At 41.0% G+C, this 26,380-nt stretch overlaps 2 protein-coding genes across 2 annotated transcripts in view; one reads left to right on the top strand and one right to left on the bottom strand.

The window, feature by feature from the left end:
* Positions 1-869: 869 nt before the first annotated feature.
* On the bottom strand, positions 870-24,327 carry SNX18 (sorting nexin 18). The gene is made up of 2 exons (XM_063128074.1): positions 22,689-24,327; positions 870-2,759 (listed from the first exon to the last, which is right to left on the bottom strand). Exons 1-2 carry the CDS (start codon positions 24,325-24,327, stop codon positions 2,506-2,508), a joined length of 1,893 nt encoding a protein of 630 aa, XP_062984144.1. The 3' UTR covers positions 870-2,505.
* Positions 24,328-25,004: 677 nt separating this feature from the next.
* ARL15 (ADP ribosylation factor like GTPase 15) overlaps positions 25,005-26,380 on the top strand; it is a 264,752-nt gene continuing 263,376 nt past the window's right edge. Inside the window, exon 1 of the mRNA XM_063128076.1 lies at positions 25,005-25,071. The gene's annotated coding sequence lies outside the window, so the exon portion shown is untranslated. The remainder of the gene's footprint in view (positions 25,072-26,380) is intronic.

Consider the following 26,380-nt stretch of genomic DNA (forward strand, 5'->3'; position numbering starts at 1 on the left):
AAATGGACTCTACCAGATTCTAGCATTTTAGTAGTGAGACAGGCCCTACATGTAGTGGCTAGACTGGTCAATAATCTATCTGAGTGGGAAAGAGGGAATGCCCCCCTCCCACTGTATATATTGTAAAATGTAGTTGATATGATAAAGAACCAACTACCACATTCTTGTACAAGTAATATTGTCCACTCATCTGCAAGGTTGTATGCTAATATTGCATTGAAGTGGATTGTAAAGCATGTCCTATTATTGTGCTACAATTAATGGGACATTTTACACAACCAAGTCTTTCCCCAATGTCAGAATGCCCTACCTTGAACATTACTATTCTTGAGGTTTGCATTTAACCAGTGTTTTTAACTTTATCCTATAAAAAAAGAAAAGAAAGCTTAATAGCAGGAAGACAAGATAAAATTATCTGTAGACTGGGGCCAAAAGGTTTGTACACAACCATTGGGATTTTATTTTAGCAGTAAACCTGCTATTGAAAATGTATCATCACCATCATCATCATCATCACCATCTATTATTCAGGAAACACCAAATCAAAGCCCCTTTGGTATGCAGTGTATTTCTGTGGAGCCTAGTCAATTACATTAATGGGGAATAGAATAACAGGTTAAGGAAACAGTTTTAATTGCAAAGTTACTTGGTTCAAGAAACTACATTGGAATGTTTGAAAAATTCAGATTTGGGGGGCTTGGAGAAATCCTTAGGCACAGCTTACCCACCACTGCCATGATGCTACTGGCACTGCAGGCAGGCAGACTGGAGCACCTTTTTAAAAGCAAGGTATAAGATGAGTAATAAGTGTGTTTAGGATTGAACTCAATGGGGCTTATGTCCGAGTAGATATGTATAGGATTGCTCTGTTAAGAATCAAGGTTCAGCTTTAATTTTTAGGTTCAACTTTGGAAGAACATTTTATTTACATCATGAATATAATGAACTGTAGAGGATATTGGAGACGACCTCCACAAGTCAAGGAAGTGACAAAGAATGAAGTTTTTAGAACTAACAAACTAAACACAGAGAGACCAGGGGAGGGTAGAAGAGAGCAGATGGCATTCACCTGAGAGTGAAATTGTTGCTTTTAATTGTATGTAATTTATTGCTAAAAGAAGTGTGGATGCTCTTGCATATACTGGTGCTGGGACAACCATGATTTAAGAGGCCTGATGTTTTTTGCTGGAACTCCCACATCATCCCAAGGTGTAATGGAGGAAATTAACTCTGCAGCATTCTAAGTTTTCTCCCACACTCTGCCATAACGATGAACTCACATCTGAAATCCTATAAGGGAAAAAGCCACTTGGGGGGTGCATGTGTGTGTGAGAGATCTAGAATGGAGAGAATGCACCCAGAATGTGCTCTTAGAATGTGAAGAAAATGCATCCAGAATGTGCACCTAGGCCATAAATTACAAGAATTACTAGCACAAGATCTGGGAAAGGGCACACATTTTACATGGCTGTAAAAATAGATTAGATGCATTCATGGAAATAGGTTTGTCAAGAGTTATTAATATTTTCCTCCCAACCAATCAGCAATTTCACAGAATGTTTTGTAGGCTCATGTTCAGAGTCAAAGAAATCAACAGACACACAAGTCTTGCAAACAAAACACACATGCATATACATGCGAGCCACTAATCCTCACCTCTTACTCCACTGATAAACTTCAGTATTCTTTTATTAGATAAGTGGTCCAAGTTTCCATTCAAAGATGTGTTACACTGAAAGGTTTTCTGTTCCATGTTTAAAAAAGGAATACAGCAGGGCTGCACTCTTGCTTGTGTTTTTAAGGTTCTGGTACAAATAATAAATAGTATTTTTAATCAGCACGAAGTCTAAAATGATTTTAAATCCCAGGGTTTTTTTCAGCCAACATTTAACATAATATCTAGTGTGCAAGTTACATGACTAGTTATTTTTCAGTCACTATGAGGTTTGAAATCAGGCCCTGTCAGAGGAGCCAATCCTTCATTCAATCAGTCATAAAAATGTGTTTTACTAGAAAAAAATAATGAAAACCGTAAGTCTAAAGGCACAAAATCGCATAGCTGCTCTAATAGGAATTTGTAAACAGAGAATTGGTTGAATTTAGAAAATTCAAACCTAAGAGAATTTTAAAAAGGCATCTGAAGCAGGCTTTTATCTAGCCAACTTCCTGAAAGACCCAAAAGGTTTTGTGGTCTACAGAATATGCACTAAAATACCGTATTTCAAAAAAGCAATAAGGCAAATAGTATAATCATTATTTCAAAAACATTACAATGGTAGTGTAGGCATTTGGAGTATAACTTAGTTACAATGTGTAGTACAGTCTCCACTAAATAGGCATAATTATTTCCTCCTTATGCAATTATTAGGTTCAGCTGGAATCCAGTATAAAATCATCCTTGTAAAGCACCCCAACAGGTATTTGAGAGCGGTGTTTGACTCTGTTGCTTATTCCATCCACAAGCCAAGAAATATCCACCATTCAAAGTCCAAGATCTAAGAAATATTAAACACTGTCGTACTTGTGAAGAGCTTCTTCTAACTTTTGTGTCACTTTTTGGAAAAAAAGTATTTGCTGTTGTAAGAAATGCTGCATTTGTGATTTGAAGTCCCTGACTCGAATTTTGTGGAAATGGTGAATTTCTGCCAGGGTGGCGAAAGAAATAATGTTACAACGATCCTGAATGCCATCAGCTTTCTGGACCTCCATCTTCCCTTCTTCCACATGCCTCTTACTTTCCTTAACTTTGGTAAGGGCTCCTGCATATTGAACAAAAAAGATACACTGAAATTAAGATGAGTGGAACAAATGTATTTAAAAAACATACTAATTAAGTCTGCCATTAGAAGTTGAAAGAGCTCTGAAATAGTTCCCATACTATGTATGTGAAATAATAAATCAATTCTATAAATACACGAAACAATGCTATTCTCATTATATTTTACTATAGCCAGTGCTTGTTCTAGATGTGGTACGGAAGTGCTTACTACACCTAGACAAGGCCTCAAAGTCCAGAAAAATTAAATGGTTTATCAAATTTCAAATGAGCAAACATTTGTAAGGTGCTTTGAAATGAAAGGCAGTGTAAAAATATTTAGATAAATAAATAAGTAAACTCAATCAGTATTATACATATTGGTGATTTCTGACCTCCAGTATAACATACTATACCTACTACACCACTTTGATACTAAATACAAAATACACTTGAATTCTGGAACTTTCATAGCTTTTCTCCTAAAATCCTGCCAGTAAAAATTGCTAACACTACCCTGAAATAACATAATTTTGATGTAAATACGTAAGACATTTCAGTTCATGTGCAAGGGTAAACCATGAAATACATTACGTATGAAGGAGAGTTCCTGAACCTTGAATCAGTTCTATTCTTTTCCGGACAATTAATAATGCAAACATGTTTACTGAAGTTATGTGAGTTCATAATTCACTGGAAGTACTCAATATGGCCAGAGATAATAAGACTACTAAGATGTTTTTAGAATGTTTTTTAGGATGTTTTAACCATGTATATTATGTTTTAATTCAGTTTTATGTATTTTACCATTTATTGTTGTTCCCCGCCTCGATAAAAATGGAGAGACGGGTAAGAAATAATAATAATAATAATAATAATAATAATAATAATAATAATTTCCCAGAATTCTCTGCTTGATGAAAGGATTTTCAGCCCAACAACCCTTTACTCAAGTAAGATCTCTATAAACTTTATAAACTATCTAGAATAAATTCAAGAATTGCAATTTCACAGTAATCCAAATTTTTAGAAGGTAGAATCATAGACTAGTAGAGTTGCAAGGGCCCTATAAGGCCAACAAGTCCAACCTCCTGCTGAATGCAGGAATCTACCTTAAAGCATCCCTGACAGATGGCTGTCCAGCTGTCTCTTGAATGCCTCTAGGGTAGGAGAGCCCACCCACCCCTAAGTAATTGGTTCCATTGTTATACTGCTCAAACAGTCAGGAAGTTTTTCCTGAAGTCCCACTGGAATCTGGCTTCCAGTAACTTGAACCCATTATTCCATGTCCTGCACTCTGGGATGATTGAGAAGAGATCCTGGCCCTGCACTGTGTGACAACCTTTCAAGTATTTGAGGAGTGCTATTATGTCTCCCCTCAGCCTTCTCTTCTCCAGGCTAAACATGCCCAGTTCTTTCAGTCTCTCCTCATAGGGCTTTGTTTCTAGACCGCTGATCATCCTTGTTGCCCTCCTCTGAACCCCCTCCCTCTTGTCTGCATCCTTCTTCAAGTGTGGTGCCCAGAATTGGACACAATATCCAGTGCCGAATAGAGGGGAACCAGTACTTTGCACGATTTGGAAGTTATACTTCTATTAATGCATCCCAAATCAGCATTTGCTTTTTGGCAGCCACATCACACTGTTGGCTGATATTCAGCTTGTGATCTACAACAATTCCAAGATCCTTCCCACTTGTAGTATTGCTAGCCAAGTGTCCCCCATCTTGTAACTGTGCATTGGGTTTCTTTTTTCCTAGGTGTAGAACTCAGCATTTATACCTTTTAAATTTCATTCGGTTGTTTTCAGCCCAGCGCTCCAGCCTGTCAAGATCACTTTGAAGTTTGTTTCTGTCCTCCAGGGTATCACCTATCCCACCCAATTTTGTGTCATCTGCAAATCTGATAAGCGTTCCCTGCACCTCATCATCCAAGTTATTAATAAAAATGTTGAAGAACACTGAGCCCAGGACTTAGCCCTGAGGTACCCCGCTTGTTACCTCCCCCCAGTTTGAGAAGGTACCACTGATTAGCACTCTTTGAGTCTGATTCTGTAACTGCCCAGAGAGCTTCAGCTATGGGGTGGTATATAAATGTAATATAATAACAACAACAACAACTGCGGATCCACCTAATAGTTGTTCCATCTAGCCCACTTTTAACTAGTTTACTGATCACAATGCCATGTGGTACCTTGTCAAAAGCTTTGTTGAAGTCAAGACATATTATGTCCACAGCATTCCCACAGTTCACAAGGGAGGTTCACAGTTCACAAGGGAGGAGATCAGATTAGTCTGGCAGGATATGTTCTTGACAAATCAATGCTAGCTTCTTGTAATCACTGCATTGTTTTGGAGGTGCTGACAGACTGACTTCTTAATAATCTGTTCCAAAACTTTCCCAGGGATGGACTAACTAGTCTATAGCTCCCAGGTGCCTCCTTTTTGCTCTTCATAAAGATAGGGACAATATTAGCCCTCCTCCAGTTGTCCGGAACTTCACCCGTCTTTCATGATTTTGGAAAGATAATAGACAGTGGTTCTGACAGTTCTTCTGCCAGCTCCTTTGTTACTCTAGGATGCAGTTCATCAGGCCCTGGAAATTTGAACTTGTTCAAAGAAATTAGGTGTTCCTTGACCATTTGTTTATCAATCTCAAACAGCAATCCTTCCCCTTCAGCTTGAACTTCACTTTTGCTGGGGGTGGGTGGGTCATAGACCTGCTTTTGGAAGAAGACTGAGCCAAAGTAGGAATTTCAGCCTTTTCTTTGTTGTTTGTTATCAATTTGCCATCCTCGTTAAGCAGCTGAACTACCATTTCTTTCCTCTGTCTTTTACTATGAGAAATCTTTTTTGTTGCTTTTGGCATTCATCGCTAGCCTCAGCTCATTCTCAGCTTTAGCCTTCCTGATGCCATTCCTGCAGTTCTGTGCTACCTGTCTGTACTCTTCTTTTATAGCCTGGCCTTCCTCCCACTTCCTATATGTGTTCTTTTTTGTTTTCAGGTCATCCCTAAGCTTTTTGTGGAGCCACATTGGTTTCTTCTGTTGAAGAGTATAAAACATACTTTAGAATTCTCCCCTTCATGCTCCTTTGTGAATCTTTCAGAGACAAAAGGGATGAAGGATATGAAATGCTAAACACATTGTAACACATCTGAAGTTTGCTTTTCTGCACTTCCAGATTCTCAGCTCACACACTGAAAATTCTGCCTAGGTCTGGCTGAAGGTTGTTGCTTTGGACACCATGGTTGAGACAAGGCACAGGCACCCATATACAAATAAAGGGTGTCCCAGATGCCTATATGCTGTCACAGTGGATTCTGGAGCATGCTCTCAGAGACTCAGGCATGCTGGATTGAGGAAGAGACACTTGTTGCAGGCACCACTTGAACTGAGTTCTCCCAAGCAACTGATGGCCTGCGTCTGTGCCCAAGCCAGTCATGTCTTGAAGCTACAGCAAGATTTTAATTGCTGGCTCTGCAGCAGCAGGTGACTTTGCCTACTTGATTCAGAAGGAATGTAGCTGGCACCAGATTGGCCCAAGCCACTATGAGGAAACCACATGCATGTCACAGTCAGCTTCTTACAGCAGTTGTTATCAAAATTGCTTAAACTTTTGTCTGCGGAAGAAGCTCTTGCTTCTGCTTCTTGCAGACTGAAGGACGTTATGGGCAGTTTCTCTGATGCACAGTCTGTTCATAAGATTTAAGAGTTCATTCAGGCACCCCACCCCCTAAAGTCTCCTGGTGCCGTGCATAGAAGGGGTGAAACTGCAGGGATACCAAGCTACATTTCAAAGGATTTCATCACTGAGGAGCCTAAATAAGCTTCCAAGTAGCCCCATGTTCCTCATTGCCCCCAAGAACAGAGCTGGAAAAACAATACCTTAGAGGATGTGATACAAATATAAACATATGAAATAAATGAGTGAACTGGTTGGTTCTAGAATACAAGGAAGTGTCCTAAATCTATATGGTTTTTTAAAAAATAAATAAATAAATACACAGTGGATGAATAGGCTGAAGGTCACTTGCACATTCTCCATCATCACTCCTGAGTCACTGTGAATTCACAAGATCTTTATCTTATCATGGTTTGCCTGTGCAGTTCTCTGTGAGACATTATGTGGGGTTTTGTTTTGGTTTTGATTCACCTCAATAGTTAATAGCACTTATTTTCAAAAGTTGTGGATTAACACAAATGAAGAGTCATCTCACTGAACTAAAGATTGCAGTTACTAGTAAAATAAGTTTAGGCTTAGTTTGATTTATACACAACATCTGGATGTTGTCAGACAAATGAGTAAGTTTAGCTTGTTTTCCATACTTCTTAAAGTAGCAGTTAGACAATCGCTTCCAATTAGTGTTGTTGATTTTTTTTTTAGCCTTCCCTCTCCCCTATATACAAAACTGGAGATATGAGTATTCTTCAGTTAGGATAAACAATGCAAGCTTTAGGGATCTGGTTGGCCACTCTGGAAACCAGGCTGCTGGGCCAGATAGGCCCTTAGTTTGACTCAGCAGCACTCTTCATAGCTTGAATTAAATCTATCACCTGAAATTAAAGGGGTTGTGTCAGAGCCCCACCAACTTTCATCAGTAAGCCTTGCTAACGTAAGCCTGCAATGGCATTTCCTTCATGGATTGTGGACAATTTGCTTGAAAATGTAAGATTATATGATATATCGACAGTCCAAACTAAGCTAAATGAACATCAGAAAGCAGCATAGGCTACATACATAGGAATATATGATGCAATTGGCTAAAAATGCCTTTCCCTGCCCTTCCCTCATGACATTCCAATTTCCCCCTTGCTTGTTGCAAGTAGTGTTCTGTTTTGAGTATTTCAAGATGTATTATTCTTAGCAGCAGTTCTCCTTTTAAAAAAGTAAAAGCTAACCTCTTTTTTGTTTTCTGGCTTACTTGTGGGCTGTAAGTAATATTTTTGATAGTTTTCAGACCTGGACAAGGCTAAGCTTGTATTGTTGTGGGAGCTTAAAAAAAAATGAAATAAAAAGACATTTTTAAAAATACATAAATTAGGAATGTTGGGATGGTTTGGAGTGACCCATACAACCTAATTTTCAAGGCTTGCAGCCTGGAAAGTACAACTCCTTTGCACTATAAACTCTCCACCAGTCCCAGAAAAAAAACTTTTTGCTATATTCGAGAGTATTAACATGTATAGGTCTTCCCCCAAATTATGGCCTATTTAATGCACTTACTTTCAACAGTTTACAATAACACTGAGAAAAATCAACAGGTCCAAATTGCAAGCTGTTGGGACACAAATGGGCGGTGACAAAAGGTCACTGAATGTTAAAATATTCCAAGCAGTTTCTTTCTCCACAATTCCAAATCATCCAATGAAAAGCAATATGCACTGTATATGGGTGAATACAGGGCATCTGGAGCTATGTATTTACTTTCATGCTTACTTATTAAAAGATTAGTTTTCATCTGGATTGGATCCAGGCTTAGACATACTTATAGCAGACCCACTGAAATCAGCAGGGCTTAAGTTATTCAGGACTAGGTATGACTTAAGTGTGACTAAGCCTGGATCCAAACTGATGATTATTTGAGGGGGAATCCCAAGTAAGAATCGCTGTATTTTATATAGTACAATAGACTAGATGTGACAGGTTTATATTCTAACAGATTTTGATCGTGCTGCAGTTTCATATGGCAAACAAACTTTAAGTCAAAGGCAGGAAAATTGGTTACCTACAATTAGGGTGTAATCCTATGCTTGTTTAGATAGGAAAACAAGTCTTAAAACTACCAGCATGGCTGGCTGAGGAATGCTGGGTATTGTAGGACTTTTTTCTGTCTAAACATTCATAGGATTACGCCCTTAGAAACTTTACATATCTAAAGGAGGAAGATTTATGGTTCTAGATTAAAAACATGTTATTTATATACAAATTACACATTTTCCATGATGAGGAAATACATTTATCATAATTAGAAATAATATCTATGCTATGAAGTCAAATGCTTCATTTATGAAATGGCTTAGCATCAAGTGACACTTCCAGTTAGCAACTATATGGTGAGAAATGTATGTGTAGAAATATGCTTCTTCTAAAAGTGACAATAGACAATAGACCTGAATACCACTAACAGTTTACCCTTAGAAAAACTGAGATACAACATTGTCTTGTTGATGCTAAAAGGTTCTGGTGCTTCTGCAGTGTTTTGAGTTTTGCTAGCCAAGAGAAATATGAAACTTATTAGGTTTACTGCAGCTATGCCATGTCAACTTACAGTACAGAACATTAAATGGTTTCATGCCAAGATGCTTGTTGGAAATCAAGGCAAGTATACTTAGAATAATGAAGCTTCACATTCACATTAAATTATTTTTTCTGAAGAATGGAAATCACCAATTCCATAAGGGTACAACCTTATGGCATGTTGAGATTCATAAACTCATAAAGATAAAATAGAAGTGAAAAATCATAGAACACAGCTTTTCTTACAGACTTTCATTTCCCCCTATAATATACAAATCACATTCCCTCTTCTATTTGACACATTATCTCTCTCTCTCTCTCTCTCTCTCTCTCTCTCTCTCAGAATGAACCAATACAATACCAATTAAGTTGCTTGAGGCTGCCATGTGCATGGAATAGAGCCAGTTTCAAAACCTTGTGCTATTGTTTTAATTTCTTTCACAAGCACCATCCTAAAAACTTGCTAATCCAAATTATTAAATGTACAGCCAATGTGTGAAAATTGACAGCTAAGCAAAACATAAAATTTTCATTGGGGACTAACACACACTGCACCCCCTTTTTTTTGTAGAACTTTTTCAGAACCTTTCTCCTACAAAACCCTGAAATAGTCCTTAAACTCTAGAGGGCTATAAAGTAGTTTGTGGATTATGGAATCATGCATAAAGTAGATCCAATGAAATAACTGCAACTTAAGCAAGTCTAATTGAATTCAGTGGGTCTACTTTAAGCATGACTGAGTCTGGATCTAATCCTATGCAGTTATTAAGAATGTGGTAAGGCTTGAGAACAGTTTAAAGGGAAACATAAAAATATTGCAACTCTTCCAGTGGCAGTTTCTTAACTACTCCAGTATCAAATCCCCAAAGGGAAGCTCTATGTTGTGTGCCTGCAGTATTCCCACCCTTGCATTGAGGTCCCTTTTAAACTCCTTTATACTGAATCCCCCGACTGCTTTTTGAAAGAGTTTACAAAGGGTTCTAGGAAGTCGTATTCTGAAGAAAAAACTCCACAAATAAATCTGCATACATGCACAGAGTATGTGCAATATTGGCCATCAATTTTAGCATTCATGTTTTAAAGGCAATAATGGCCCTTGGTGTTATAAATGAGGTGTCAGATAACTTGAATCATGCTGTTTACTATAGATATTCTTGAAGGCATTCCCTCCCCCACATCCCGCCAATGTTACAACTAGTGCTGAAAAGTTTATTTACCAAAATCTGAAATCATATTTCGGAGAATAGTCTCAAATTAAGTCAGGTTTTGCAGATAAGTTAGTTAGGGGTTTCAAAATATGGGTTTCTTCACTATTATTTGTGCTGAATCATGTTATATGGAATATGTTTTCACTCAGTTTTCACAACATTTCTCATCAGTTTTCAAACGTTTCAATTGCTTTAACATTTGTTTCAGCTTTAGTTAATATTTGTTTCTCAACAATATTTGTTGAGAATTGCCAGTGTTTCAAGGAAGTGTGATGTAGTAGTGATGGGGGACTTCAATTACCCTGATATCTGTTGGGAGACAAATACTGCCAAAAGCGGCCCTTCCAAGAAATTCCTGACATGTGTGGGTGATAACTTTCTCCTACAGAAAGTGGAGGAAGGAACTAGAGAATCGGCAATCCTTGACTTGATATTGACCAATAGGGATGACTTAGTGGATAAAGTGGCAGTTACGGGAACTCTGGGGGAAAGTGACCATGTTATACTCGAATTCTTGATTATGAAAGACACAGAAGTTGAGTGTAGCCATACACGTATTCTGGATTTTAGGAAAGCAGATTTTAATAAACTTAGAACTATGATAAGTAAGGTCCCATGGCAAATGAGCCTAATGAAAAAAGGAGTGCAGGATGAGTGGGAGTATTTAAAAAAGGAAATTTTAAAGGCACAGTTACAAACAATTCCAACAAGGAGAAAAGATAGAAGACAACAGAGGAAACCAATGTGGCTCCACAAAAAGCTTAGAGATGACCTGAAAACAAAAAGGGATACATATAGGAAGTGGAAGGAAGGCCAGGCTACAAAAGAAGAGTACAGACAGGTGGCGCAGAAGTGCCGAAATAGCATCAGGAAGGCTAAAGCTCAGAATGAGCTGAGATTAGCGAGGGATGCTAAAAGCAATAAAAAGGCTTTCTTCAGATACGTGAGTAGTAAAAGACAGAGGAAAGAAATGGTGGTTCAACTGCTTAATGAGGATGGCAAATTGATAACAGATGACAAAGAAAAGGCTGAAGTACTCAATTCCTACTTTGCCTCAGTCTTCTCCCAAAAGCGGGTCTATGACCCCACTGGAAAAAGTGAAGCAGAAGTTGAGGGGGCAGAATTACAGTTTGAGATTGATAAACAAACAGTCAAAGAACACCTAATTTCCATGAATGAGTTCAAATCTCCAGGGCCCGATGAACTGCATCCTAGAGTAATGAAGGAGCTAGCGGAAGAACTCTCAGAACCTTTGTCTATTATCTATTAAGACGGGTGATGTGCCGGACAACTGGAGGAGGGCTAACGTCCCTATCTTCAAAAAGGGCAAAAAGGAGGAACCTGGGAACTACAGTCTGACATCCATCCCTGGGAAAATTCTGGAGCAGATTATAAAGAAGTCAATCTGTAAACACCTTGAAATCAATGCGGTGGTCACTAGAAGCCAACATGGATTTGTCAGGAACAAGTCCTGTCAGACTAACTTGATCTCATTTTTTGATCAGGTAACCTCCCTTGTGGACCGTGGGAATGCTGTGGATGTCATATATCTTGACTTCAGCAAAGCTTTTGACAAAGTGCCCCATGATATTCTGATTAACAAACTAGCTAAAAATGGTCGAGATGGAACAACTATTAGGTGGATTCACTGTTGGCTACAGAATCGGACTCGAAGAGTACTTATCAAGGGAACTTTCTCAAATTGGGGAGAGGCAACGAGTGGGGTACCGCAGGGCTCAGTCCTGGGCCCAGTGCTCTTCAACATTTTTATTAATGATTTGGACGAGGTGGTGCAGGGAACGCTGATCAAATTTGTAGATGACACAAAATTGGGTGGGATAGCTAATACCCTGGAAGACAGAAACAAACTTCAAAGTGATCTTGATAGGCTGGAGTGCTGGGCTGAAAACAACAGAATGAAATTTAATAGGGATAAATGCCAAGTTCTACATTTAGGAAATAGAAACCAAATGCACAGTTACAAGATGGGGGATACTTGGCTCAGCAATACTACAAACAAGAAGGATCTTGGAACTGTTGTAAATCGCAAGCTGAATATGAGCCAACAGTGTGATATGGCTGCAAGAAAGGCCAATGCTATTTTGGGCTGCATTAATAGAAGTATAGCTTCCAAATCACGTGAGGTACTGGTTCCTCTCTATTCGGCCCTGGTTAGGCCTCATCTAGAGTATTGCGTCCAGTTCTGGGCTCCACAATTCAAGAAGGACGCAGACAAGCTGGAGCGTGTTCAGAGGAGGGAAACCAGGATGATCAGGGGTCTGGAAACAAAGCCCTATGAAGAGAGACTGAAAGAACTGGGCATGTTTAGCCTGGAGAAGAGAAGATTGAGGGGAGACATGATAGCACTCTTCAAATACTTAAAAGGTTGTCACACAGAGGAGGGCCAGGATCTCTTCTCGATCTTCCCAGAGTGCAGGACACGGAATAATGGGCTCAAGTTAAAGGAAGCCAGATTCCAGCTGGACATCAGGAAAAACTTCCTGACTATTAGAGCAGTACGACAATGGAATCAGTTACCTAGGGAGGTTGTGGGCTCTCCCACACTAGAGGCATTCAAGAGGCAGCTGGACAAGCATCTGTCGGGGATGCTTTAGGGTGGATTCCTGCATTGAGCAGGGGGTTGGACTCGATGGCCTTGTAGGCGCCTTCCAACTCTGCTATTCTATGATTCTATGATTTAAGAAATTGGTTGGTGGGTTTTTTGTTTTGTTTTTTAAGCAGAAGTGCACTAGGAGGGGTCAGATCCATTTCCAAATGGTTGTTGTTTTTGTTGTTTATTCGTTCAGTCGCTTCCGACTCTTCGTGACTTCATGGACCAGCCCACGCCAGAGCTTTCTGTCGGCTGTCGCCACCCCTAGCTCCCCCAAGATCAAGTCTGTCACCTCCAGAATATCATCCACCCATCTTGCCCTTGGTTGGCCCCTCTTCCTTTTGTCTTCCACTTTCCCTAGCATCAGCCTCTTCTCCAGGGTATCCTGTCTTCTCATTATGTGGCCAAACTACTTCAGTTTTGCCTTTAATACCATTCCCTCAAGTGAGCAGTCTGGCTTTATTTCCTGGAGTATGGACTGGTTTGATCTTTTTGCAGTCCAAGGCACTCTCAGAATTTTCCTCCAACACCACAGTTCAAAAGCACCTATCTTCCTTCGCTCAGCTTTCCTTATGGTCCAGCTCTCGCAGCCATAGGTTACTACGGGGAATACCATTGCTTTAACTATGCGGACCTTTGTTGTCTGTGTAGTGTCTCTGCTCTTAACTACTTTATCAAGATTTGTCATTGCTCTCCTCTCAAGAAGTAAACGTCTTCTGATTTCCTGGCTGCAGTCATCGTCTGCAGTAATCTTTGCATCCAGAAATACAAAGTCTGTCACTGCCTCCACGTTTTCTCCCTCTATTTGCCAGTTATCAATCAAGCTGGTTGCCATAATCTTGGTTTTTTCTGCCTAAACTAGAAAAACTCCTTCCTCTCACCAATTGTGAGGATTTCTCTACTTTGCAATTCTATATCATGCATTCTAGTACACTATTTACAAACTACTACCCAAGCAAAAACAGGCCAGGTTCAAAATGCTTAATGAACCATGTTTGTTGTACAGTCAGAGACAATGCATGTATAAAAAGATAATTACAACCTTCAACTATTTCCAAGTAAACAAGTAAGACTTTTGTAGGCTCAGAATAGAAATGTATTTATTTACTGGACTTACAGCCTGCTCCATCCAAGAAGTTCATGATGGGCAATATGTTAATGCTTTTGTGATTTTATGCTTTCCATGTGTGAGGGGTCAAACTGAATTTATAGCCTCCTGTTAAGGAAAGTTGAACTGGCAAAGATTTCTGCTTGACTCTCTAGAGAGCTAGTTGAAACCAAACACCAGTCTAGATTAACATTGCAGCTTGATGCAACATTAGCTAGAATCATGATAAAGGTGCTCATCATGAATTAGGATTTCCAAGTTTTTAATTGCAACCTATATATTTTTCATTAACTTACAAGAAATACATGTAATTTAATGACAATACAACAATTTCTCTCAATGTAAATAGTTTTTGTACAGTAAAACCTCACACTGATTAACCAATATTTTCATAGTTAAGCAAGATTTTTGTAAACATAAAGTTATCTGCTGGCACCAACTGTTTCTTGCCACATACTTGAACCCAAATACCCTTTCTAAGGTCACCACAATATCCTGTACTCAGCTTTGTACAAGCAAGCATCTTTCCTTCATCTCATTCCTGCAAAAAATGTCGGCATAAACAGCTGAAGAATGTTTCCATTCATTCCAGAACTGATCTACCAGTAATAACTTAAATGTGATTACATCCTGCAAACTTCACCCGGATTATACTCTTGTATGATGCATATGAAAACATGGGGTTGTATTCAAATGTTTCGAATGGAAGAACACCTTTGGATACAATCCATGGTGATTTGTGCTGTAATGGGCACAGGTAATTTATAAGCCAACTCCCCAAACCAGGACTAAATATACAATTTATGAAGCTTACAAGTTAACTTTGGTAAAGTACTCTAGATTAATTTTTATTATAAATGTTTGGGTGTACAAAGTTGAGTATGGGTTATTGTGGATAAATCAAATGACATGGGATACTCTTTTGTGCAATATTAGAGTAATGATTTGTTCAGCTCTTTTATTAAACACAAACAAACACAATGGCTCAGCTCTGAGGGTCCATGTGTTTTGGCGTGGCTTGCTAGCCAGAGACAATGTATGATTGCCAGTGACTCCTGCCTCGCCCAAATCCTCTGCATATGTCAGAGAACTTGGAAGACAAGAGATATGGTGCCATATTCAAGTGAGTCATATTTATACTTCTCTTTCTACCTGATACAAAACGTAGTGTAAGATCAGAAACTCCCTCCCCCTCCCTGTACGTCAGAGTTGGAAAATGGAAAGGTAGGAGGGTTTCTCATGAGATACTAAGGAAGGGCATTTATTGTTGGTGAGCAGACTTGTGGAGGGCTGCTCACCTCTATTAAAAACACAGCTGAGGAAAAAATGGTGTGTCATGATTTTAAATCAGCTTTAGTCCTTAATGGAGTTGGTAAGTATAAGCATAGTCTATCAAGATAAATGGAAGGGGGGGGGGAAATTGAGCATTAGTCTTAGAAAATGTCTCGCATTGTATGATAATGTATGTAAGCCAAAGTGGTTTGCTTTTCCATTTCATCAGAAATTTAAACAACGACTTGAGAAACAGACCTTAACCTTCAACAGGTACATGAACACTTTCAGACCACACTTAAATTGGCATTTAAATGTACACTTAAAGCTTTTTACTTGCTTGAATAATTATACTGACATGCAGGTTCAAATGACACAGGGGTGGTTAATAAACCATAGTGGCTTGTAAACCACCCCCACATGTGCAGGTTGCATGTCGCCTGGTTTATTCAGTTGCCCTCATTGCGTGCAGCTTGTCCTGATGTCCAAACCTGACAAAAGTGGCTGGCTGGGGCGGTTAATAAACTGCTCAGAACCCATGGCCTGTTCTAGGGCTGCTTGGTGATTTGTAACCACTCCACCCATCCACCCTTGCTGGGTTCAGAAGTTATGAAAAGCTGCACCTGGCAACAGTAATGAGCTAAATTGGGCAGCACATGCAGGGGTGATTAACCAGCTACCATGACTTATTAACTACTCCCATGTCAGGCAAACGGGGTTGTGACTTTAGTCATATTTATTGCAGATGTAAGTGGTGACAGCAAATCTACTTCTGTCATTTCCTTGCTGCTATTTCCTTTAATACCCACAACTCTCCTTCTACAAACATAATTTCATCTTCAAATTACACCAGAACTCTTCTAGTTGTCATTTACTCCAAACCACAGATTAATAAACAATGTTCACGACCCTGTAGGATTTCCACCCCCTAAAATACATATGTTTTATATTTACATTTCCTAACATTTCAATTATTTTATTTGATTATAGTTTAAACCTGAAAGCCCTGAAATCTGGCAATAAAATCTCATATGAAAGCACAAATCAGCATGGTAAACACTTTTTTCCTGCATTGAAATAGCCAACAGTGAAATCTCATAAAGTATAGCACACCATGACAGGAAGCACAGCTTTGTAATGAACAACAAATCAAAGCACAACCCACAGTTCTCTCCCATACCCATTTCTAGATATAATTTATGTCAAGAGAATGGTGGATATTAAGTACTGATCCCATGGTGAAGTTCAAAAAGTGGCAAGTAGGTAATAAAAAATGGCACCAAATACATTTTATCAAATGCTGAGACTTTCAGAAATATTGGTGAGCAATTTGATAAAACATATTTTGCTCCAAAATTAATATACACAAGATTTTGGGCCAGCGGGTATTCAGTCCTACCCTACACTCTTGTTTTGTTAATTTGAAAAATTAACCAATCCTTATATAACGTCCCTGAAGACCAAATTACTCTATACGTTACATTGCCTATATAAAGAATGTTTTGCTTAGTTGTGGGCACCTTTCTCCCCAGGTCAACTATCATAAATAATTGGGGGATTCATGTCTACAATATTTTGCTACCTTGTAGTTCCTATGTGGCAGCAGACTCCATCTCTAACATACATTAAGAGTGCTCTTTCTGGACAAGTTTCACTAGAACCTAGTCCTGTTGGAAGCTATGGTGTCCCTATAGCTCTGGAAATGAAACACATGTGCTGATCCAGCTCTCCTTCACTATAAACTTATCCTCCTTTCCAATGTGCTCTTGCATTGGACCACAGCAGCAGACTATGACTAAAGAAGACAGGAGAAAGTGTAAACCTACACTATAGTGCACAGAATTCTCTATCGCTCAGAGAATGAACATCATCTTATACCAAAGTTATATCTTTGGCCAGGATAGGATAACTATATGTATCACCCTATATACATGATCCCTCCAGTATTGTTGCTTTCAGAAAAACTCAAAGCTAACATTACATTGTTCAACTATCATCCTCCCTTTACTTCTTTCCAGCTTTCAAGGATTGTCTGGGAAGAATGGTGGGTGACTGGGGGAGGGAGGGCTATTCAAGATAACTACTGATAGTTGTGCAATGACTGTATTATTTTAAGGTTTTTTACATGTCTCTTCAATCATATTTCTAGGACAATTTACAAAAGCAATTGAAGTGTGAATACAAAAAACAACAATGTACAGTCAAACCCAACTGAAGTCCTACTTAGAGTTAGACCCCTTGAAATAAATAGGATTTAAGTTAAGTCATGACTTAGTGGAGCTAATCTAAGTAGCACTGTTGTGGGATTTTACCCCTAATAAACTAAAAAAAATCTTAAAAGCAGCATGAAAAACAGGGTTGAAATTTTATCTGAAAAGGTCTTTGCCTATAGACAAAAAGATACTAAAGTAGGCACCAGGTGAATCTCTCCGAGGAGAATGTTCCACAACTGCCATCACCAAGAAGATCCTCTCTCTGTTAGCAGACCACATCATGTCAGATGGCAGGGGAACCCACAGGAATTCTCCACTGAAGATCTTAATGTACGAGTAAATCTATGAGGAGACACGTCATCCTTCAAGTAACCTCATCATAAGTCATGAAGGTTTTTAGAAGTTAAAACCCACATTTTGAATTGAGCTGGAAAGGGACTGGGAACCAGTGCAGCTGGCATATAACAGGAATAATATAATCATAATGCCCAGTCCCAATCAACATTAAACTAGCAGCTGCATTCTGCACTAACTGTAATTTCAGAGCCATTTTTAAAGGCAACTCCTGGCATATCCTATTATAGTAGTCTAAAATAAAGTTTACTAGAGTATGGATAACTGAGGCCAGGTAGGATTGCAGGTGGCATACCAACTTAAGCTGGTAAAAGGCACAGCACAGAAGCTGCTTGTGCTTCTAGTAAGAAAATGGATCAAGGTGCACCTCCCAGCTCCAAATCTGTTTCTTCAGGGAGAGCGCAACTCCCTTGAGCATATGACTGACCTGATCGAATTGTCATATCCAATTCATGGTGGATGTAAGCGATTTTATCCTCAAAGTGCTTTGAAAACATTTCACATCTGGCCTCCAAAAGTTATTTAACGTCACCAGATGGGCCAGACTGCAGAAGGCCCCAAACCACATGGAAAAGCTCTACTGGGTGGCTGGCGAGACTCTCTAGAGAAGCAGCAACCACCATGTCACCCAATTTTGGGTGAGCATTGCAGCTGGGACAGGGCATAAAGCAGCAGAGGGAGGCGGCAGTGGCAGCACACATTCTTGCCTCTGGTGGTGAGATAACTTAGGCTTCCACCACTTCCACTCTAGCAATCTTCCTATTTGCTTTATTGTCCTCAGCTCCCCAGAATACCAAGGAGCTGACTGCTCAGCAGTAGTACTGTTACTAGTACTAGTACATTTTGCGCTGTCTTTATTACATGTCCACAATCTGATAGGTTATATTTGTATACTACCCTTTCTCCAAGAGATCACAGGGCATCATACATACTCCTCCAACCCCATTTTAACCTCACAACAATCCTGTGACACAGGTTATTGTGGAAGATGATGGATAGATTCAGCACTATCCAATGAACATCAAGTCTGATCAATAATTTGAATCCTAGACCCCCATCTCCATGTCCAGCACAATATCCTCTATAGCACACCAAGCTGATAAATCATGTATGGCTTATTATGCAATGAAAAATATACTTTAACATCTTTGAAGAAAAAGTACAGGCCTTGGGACACTTTAGTTCCCAGGGACCACAGCACCTTTAAACTCTTAAGCATTCAGATGCTATGTAAGGATTCGAGTAAAACATTACAACGTATTGACAAGTTCTTGAGGAACTAGGCTAGGAGTCTCCAAACTTTTGGATCTGTAGGCACATTTGGAAATTTGACATACTGCTGTGAGCACCACCACAAAATGCTTAATCAGTGGGTCACTGCTTGGTATCTATCTTTCGCATCTATGGATTTTAGGCTGAGTATCATTCAGCAAAAACTTCTGCTTTATGTCTGTTAGACCCTGCAATGCCTCTTTAATAAGGGATTATCTTAATTTGGTGAATTACATTTTAAATGTATGTTTCACAATACAGGGAGATTATTCCACAGGAAAAAAATGTACTGGAAAAGTCTTTAATATTCATTGATGCAGATGCTCTTTTAAATTATTTATCTGCTTCATGGAAATTAACAAATGGCTTCTTTGCACCCTTCTGACAGCTAAAAGACTAATATTACAACACTGAACGGATAAACATTTACCTCGTACAATGCAATGGAGACAGAACTTTACAACACTTTCAATATTTGAATGGGTGGCATACTGTCGTCACCTTCAAATGGATACATATTTGGATATTAATCTCCTTTTGTTGCAGCCCATGTATTGCTGCTAGAAAGTTGTATGCATTTCATACAAATCCATGTATGTATATTTTTTTAAGAAATGGATGTAGGTACCATGTCACCTCAGGGTGCCATGTTTAGGACCCTTGAGCTAGGCCATGTGCGCATAATCTGCGAGTCATCAAACTAAATGCAGGCCACCAGTCAAAAAGCCTCCTGTTTTGGGGGGCGTGGTTGTGGTTGTTTTTTGCTATCGGCTTTGGAATGCAAAAATAGGCAGGCCACAAAACGTTACTGGAAAGTTGTGTTTAGCTTGGTGTGGAACAAATTGTTCATGGCTAATCTAGGCTACTGTGTCTTGAGATAACGTCAGGAGGAAATTCTGCACTGGGTTTATACCCAGGGTGATTTACAATATTTATGCACGCAAGTAAAATATGTAAGGTGGCCAAGGAACAGTTTGATAGTATATGAACTACAACTACTTCCCATTTTTAATAGACTTCATGCCTGCCAACATGAATCCATGACACACATTAATTCTTCTGAAATGGGCTGACTTACAAGCCAGACATTTCAAGAGCTGGCAGGCATCCATTATTGCTTTTTCCTTCACAATATATCCCCCCACCCTATCTGAGTTAGTCTGACTAGCATTTTAATCAATATTCTAGCTACAGGTACTGCTGTCAGGGGAAAGCTTTTCCATGCTACCAAAAATGCTAGTATAAATTTGAATTTTAAGTGTTCTACAAATTATGATAGCTGGCTAAAATGAACAGAATCCATCAAGTCCCTTCATGCTAAACTATTATAGTAGCAGTTCGATGATCATCACATTGTCACTGGCAATGCAGGTAGCATTTGAAATGAGTCTGAAGAATGGCATGTAATACAAAGCCATCACCTGAGTGAAAAAGGTAATTCCTTTAAATGGCTTTTTAAAAAAGTTCTCTAGTGTTGTATTCAATGGACGTTTTAACTTAGCTGCAAGCTCTTCCACTCACTTAAATCAGTGCAGCCCCCTCCACCAACTGCAGCACTCCATGTCATATTCAGTTCTGTTCCAGAGGGTCCCCCAACCCTCAGAAGCAGTATTTTGGGGATACAGGAGCTGTAAGTTGCTATGGGGGAAATGAGGTGCCCAAATTTAAATGAGTTGAAGTGCTTTCTGCACTGGCAAAATCACCACTTGATACACATCTAGATAAAGGAAAAAACATGAAAAGAAAAATCAGTGAAAGAATTTGCCTTCCTTATCCTCTGCTATGATGGCATGGAAAATTCTTGTGAATAAGTAGTCTCCAAATTTAAAATGTATCATAATGGTATTTTCAGAATGCCAATAATTATTTAGAAGGCAGACACTTTATCATCAATCATTTTACACAGTTGAAAAATCTAATATGATAAGCCTATCCACTGGCAAACAAGCTGACCTTTTTTTTTAAGGATCAACAGCATTGACTGCAATCTACCTGGTGTTAACAATAATATATAAATACAATCATGGGAGTGTTTATATAGCTATACAGTAACAGCAAATCTTCTATGCTGAAAGTGTTTATCAGCAATTTCTTTACGGGCTTAAACAAACTATACTCAAGCAACACTTTTCAAGAATAATTGTACACACTGGCTCTTCAGATTTCTCCTGGAAGTCTCATTTGAACAGCTTGAATATCATGTGCCAATTCTCAGCTCCCTACTCACTGTTTTTTCTTCTTTCTTCACCACGTTTCTCTATCTGGATGATAAATAGCTATAAACTGAATACATTGACAATTGTATTATTTGCATCACAAAGGATGGCATTTGTATCCTTGCCCTTAATATGCAGGATACATTAACTGATTAGAACTGCACAGGGAAATTAGACACCAGAGTGACAAACACACTGTCATGAATGGGTACCAACTACACAAGTTTACCTGTACAGATGAAGTCAAACTTCCCATCACACAGTTCTTAATTACAACATATTAGATTCTATTTATGTAATTTTTCACTCACACACAAACTGGGGGGGAAAAAGAAACTATAAAGAGAAACATTAGATCACTGGGGGGAAAGAAGGTACAAAGAAACTGGCAGAGAAAATCCAGAATCCCTTTACAGATAAAGTCCAGGAAATGTCAACTACAGGGCTTGGATTCAGACTAAGTCAAAACTGACTAAGTCCCATTGATTCCAAAGGCCTACTTTAAGTATGACCAAGTCTGGATCCAACTCCAAGATACTACACTGCTGCACATTTATGAGCAATTAATTCCTATGTGACCTGAAACTAGTTAAAGTGTTCTCAGCTTATTTTTTCTTGTTAAAAAACCTGAAGGAATTGTAAGTACTACCAGGCCTCTATGACACAAATCAGACAAACAAAATATATTAAAATGATGCTCATTATCTATATAGTTCTTTCCTACAGCCCTGTTTTACAAACAAACAAACTAACTAATAAATACCCTTGTATGATAGGCAGGTATAGTTTTTTGCTTGGGGGAATAGGGTGGGATAATACCATATCATTATGGTGTCAAAACAACCATTCTTAAATCAAACACTTCCTTCTATAGTTTAGCCTATATTCTTGGAAAAGACTACAGTGACAAAATTGTCTCCCAATACTATATATACAGAGTCTTTTGACATTTTAAAGACTATTGCTTTACAGTGGCATATGTTTTAATGGACTTACAATGCAATCCTACCACATATAATCAGAAGTAACTCCCACTATGTTCAGTGCAGCTTATGCCCAGGAAAATGGGCACAGGATTGCAGCCTAAAACCCACTTCATCTGATGCAGATTTATCCTCACTCAGTTAGGAGATTATATATACATATATACACACACACAAAGAGAAATAGTAAACAGTGGACCCAAAGGCCATTAAATCCAGAAGGTACAGTCTGCAATATTTGTTATACAAAGCTCAAATGTATACAAGATAAGCAGGGTAACCATTCACTATGCCACAATAAATCTTTAATCTTTAAGGAACTTCAAGACTCCTTGGTTTTGCTTTACATGGTTACTCCTCTGAAACATTTTATCAATAATCTACAGAGAAAAACTCATTAGAGACTACCTTCTATACATCACAATTAGATTAGGTTAAAAGGGCATGTTGATACATTACCTTTCTGGACATGGATTATGTCTGGGAAATTAGCCAGATGTCCTTGATATAGAGCTAACAGATCCATCACTGGGTCCAGGTCCTGTCTGGGCTGCTCTGCAAAGAGTTCACCAATTGCATCATAAGCTTCCCCAGTGAAGGCAATGGCCTGATTGAGGCCAACTGAAAAAGCCTGCTGGTCCATCTCAAAGGCTTGGCTGAGGCCCTTGAAGGAGTGCCCTACTTTCTGGTATTCCTTCTTGAAGCCAGTGACCTGCTTGCGGGCAAACTCATTGACCGTCTGATTCAGCTGAATGGTGCTCTCGTCCATCTTCTTGGTGAAGCTCTTGAAGCCATCTACCTTACTTTCGACCTCCTGCAAGTCGAGAGCAGCAGGGCCACCAGCAGGGACACTAATGGTCAGGAAGAAGTTAGCACCCACCATCTCGTCCTTCTCAGCCTTGCGTTTGCCCTGCTTCCAGGCCTTCTCATCAGTGCTGGGACAGGTCAGGAAATGCTGGAAGGCATCACACTGTGCCAGCACTGGATGGCTACACATGTGGTCCATCCACCATGCCAGGCCTTTGCGGCGCTTGGAGATAAAGTCCTCCTCAAAGCGTCCAGTGGCCTGCTTCTCTGGCAAATGGGGCACCGAGATGACAGGAAACTTCTCCACCAGGCGCCCATAGAGCCAGTCAAAGTGCTTGTAGCGCCGGTGCACCTGCTGCCCAGTGTGGCTTGGCACCAGCTTGTAGGCAATGTAACTCTTCATGCCCTTGAACTTGGTCTGCTTGGTGGGATCTTCGATGGAGCATTGGAAAGGGTAAGGGTTCTCCTGCCATTCAGGCCCGTAGGTGCCCAGCACCACGCAGAGTTTGTCCCCATCCTTCACGAAACCGGACGCCTCGCCCAGTACAAAGGCCTCTCCTCCCGATTTCACGAAAGTGGAGAAGCGGTTCAAGTTGCGGCTCACCGTGGCGGAGCTCTTGGCGCCGCCCGCCGGGTGATGCAGAGGTCCGCCAGGCTGGCTGCCCCGGGAGCTCAGAGACAGATCGGAGCGGGTAGAAAGGCGGTACCTGCTCGAAGGGCCGCCTGCGCCGCCGCCGCCTCCCATGCCTGCGTTCTCGTAGTCCGGGTAGGAGCTGCCCAGGACGCCCGGCTCATCCGCCACCGTAGAGCTGTCGTCCCAATCATCATCCCAATCGTCGTCGCTGCCTTGGCTGGTCTGGTAAGAAGAGCCGCCGTAAGAAGGCAGCGCTTGGAAGGAGGAGAAGACCGACGCGGCTGGCGGTGGAGGCAGCTGGAAAGGCTCGGCGGCCGGTGGAGGGAGCTGTTGCTGCTGCTGCTGCTGCAGCACCGGGGGAGGGTTGAAGGCGCTGGCCGGCGTCGCTAAGGGCTCGAAGCCGCCGGTCGGCACGTTCGCGTAGCGGGCCGGGGTGGGCACGGGCAGCGGCAGCGGCGGCTCGGCGGCAGGCGCTCGGATGACCTGCACGTAGGAGGCCGGGAAGAGGCCGCGGTCGCCGCGGCTGTTGACCCCCTCGAACCAGCCTTCGATCTCCTGGTCGCTGCACAGGCTCAGCACCTCGTGTTCCCGCAGCGAGATCTCGCCCGGGTTCTCCGACTTGAAGTCATAGAGCGCGCGGGCCCGCAGCAGCGCCATGGCCCCGCTGCTGCCGCCGCCGCCGCCGCCCAGGCAGGGGATGGGGACGCGGACGGGCCGCCCCACCACAGGGCCGCCAACCAAACGCAGCGTGCACCCCACCCGGTTGTCCTCCCCGCCCACTCCGGCGGCAGCGCTCTCTGAAGCGGACAAACGGGCGCACTCCGCTGCCGGCGTCTCCTTCGCCTCACTCCGCCCGGACCCTTTTATTCTCCTCACACGATTCGCCCCGTTCTCTTTCTCTCTCCCTCGGGGGCACCGCGCCGCACTGAGGAAACTCCCGTCTTTCTCTTCAGCGTTTGCCGAGGCCCCTCCGTGACGGGAGGAATGAACGGGTCCGGGCACTACCGGCAGCGGCTCGAGTCCCCGCTTCACCCCGTCTGTGTCGGCTGGCCGGAGGGGTGTGTGTATGTGTGTGTGTGTGTGTGAGTGATTGAGTGAGTGAGCGCGCGCGCGTGTGGAAGAGGCTGGGCCGGGGGACTGTCCCACGTCGCCAGTTTCGCTAATCCAGAGCCGAGAGGCAGGGCCGGGGAGCCGAGCGCAGAGCCGCCGCCCCCATCGATGGGGCGGCCAGGCGGGCGGCCTGTTTCCTTGGGCTGGCTTCTCGGTGGCCCCGCCTGCCCTCTGGCGTTCGCCTCAGGAGAACCGCCCCAGGGGAAGAGAGAAAGAAAGGGAAGGCGGTAAGCGGCTGAGGAGAAGAACTTCACTACAGCAACGAAAGCCTGTCAGATCTACATTGGGCGGGTAAAAACACGCACAAAAAACGAACTCTGGGGGCGGGGGATCGGCGACCCTCGCTAGTGAAGGAGCTCCACTGAACACAGTTGGACTTACTTCCGAGTAGACACGGCTACGATTGCACTTGGGCTGGGAAGTGAAGTCCCGCTGAACACAATGAAGATTACCTTCCCGTCACACTCATAGGGACCGGGCGGCAGCTAAATAACAACTTTATTCACTTATACATGCACATCTGTATTTATTTATTTTTTCTTCACATTTTTATACCGCCCAATAGCTGAAGCTCTCTGGGCGGTTCACAAAAATTAAAACCGTAATAAAACAACCAACAGGTTAAAAGCACAAATACAAAATACAGTATAAAAAGCACAACCAGGATAAAAACCACGCAGCAAAATTGATATAAAATTAAAATACAGAGTTAAAACAGTAAAATTTAAATTTAAGTTAAAATTAAGTGTTAAAATACTGAGAGAATAAAAAGGTCTTCAGCTGGCGACAAAGGAGTACAGTGTAGGCGCCAGGCGGACCTCTCTGGGGAGGGTTGAATACATAATACTACCTTATGTATTTAATTCTCTTCTTCCCCAGCACCCAATTTAATTTTCGGTAAAGTACATTATGAATATACTGGCCTATTTCAGTCCCAGCATGTTTAATGTTGCTTGTTTATTATTTTAAAAAGTTTACTATCAAAAAGGTTGTGTGCTGTCTAGAGAATAATAATAACAACTCACCTCTCCCTTTGGATTGAGGCAGGGAACAACATTAATACAACAATACAATGTAACTCAAATGCATAAAACTAATTAAAATAGCATATAAAACCAATACAATATTAAAATAACAATCACAGTATCTTAAAATTCTTTGGTTTAAAATTCATCTAGGTAGGCCTTCTGGAAGAGACTAGTCTCTATATTAAACTCAGAAAGAGTGTTAAGTTGACGAATCTCCTCCTGCAGGCCATTCCACAGTCTGGGAGCAGCAGAAGAGAAGGTCCTCTGGGTAACAGTTGTCAGCCTCATTCTCCCCAGAGGACCTGAGTGTGCAGGGAGGATTGTACGGGGAAGGCGATCTCACAGGTAACCTAGACCCAACCATGTAGGGCTTTAAAGGTAATAACCAACACTTTGTACTTCGCCCAGAAACTGATTGGCAGCCAGTGGAGTGATTTTAATATTGGTATAATAAGGGCACCCATAGATGTATAGGTGACCAACCTGTCTGCCATATTTTGAAAGGCTGGACAGAAATCATTTTAATAAATATATAACCAATTAAAGATAACTATTTGTTTGCTCTTTCACAA

This window comes from Elgaria multicarinata, chromosome 6 (assembly GCF_023053635.1).
Source record: "Elgaria multicarinata webbii isolate HBS135686 ecotype San Diego chromosome 6, rElgMul1.1.pri, whole genome shotgun sequence".
Classification (NCBI taxonomy): Eukaryota; Metazoa; Chordata; class Lepidosauria; order Squamata; family Anguidae; genus Elgaria; species Elgaria multicarinata.

Excerpts from the sequence above, each read along its gene's own strand:
- SNX18 (XM_063128074.1), bottom strand. The coding sequence starts at position 24,327 with ATGGCGCTGCTGCGGGCCCGCGCGCTCTATGACTTCAAGTCGGAGAAC. Across the intron at positions 2,760-22,688 it reads CATAATCCATGTCCAGAAAG|GAGCCCTTACCAAAGTTAAG; the intron begins GTAATGTATCAA and ends TTCAATATGCAG.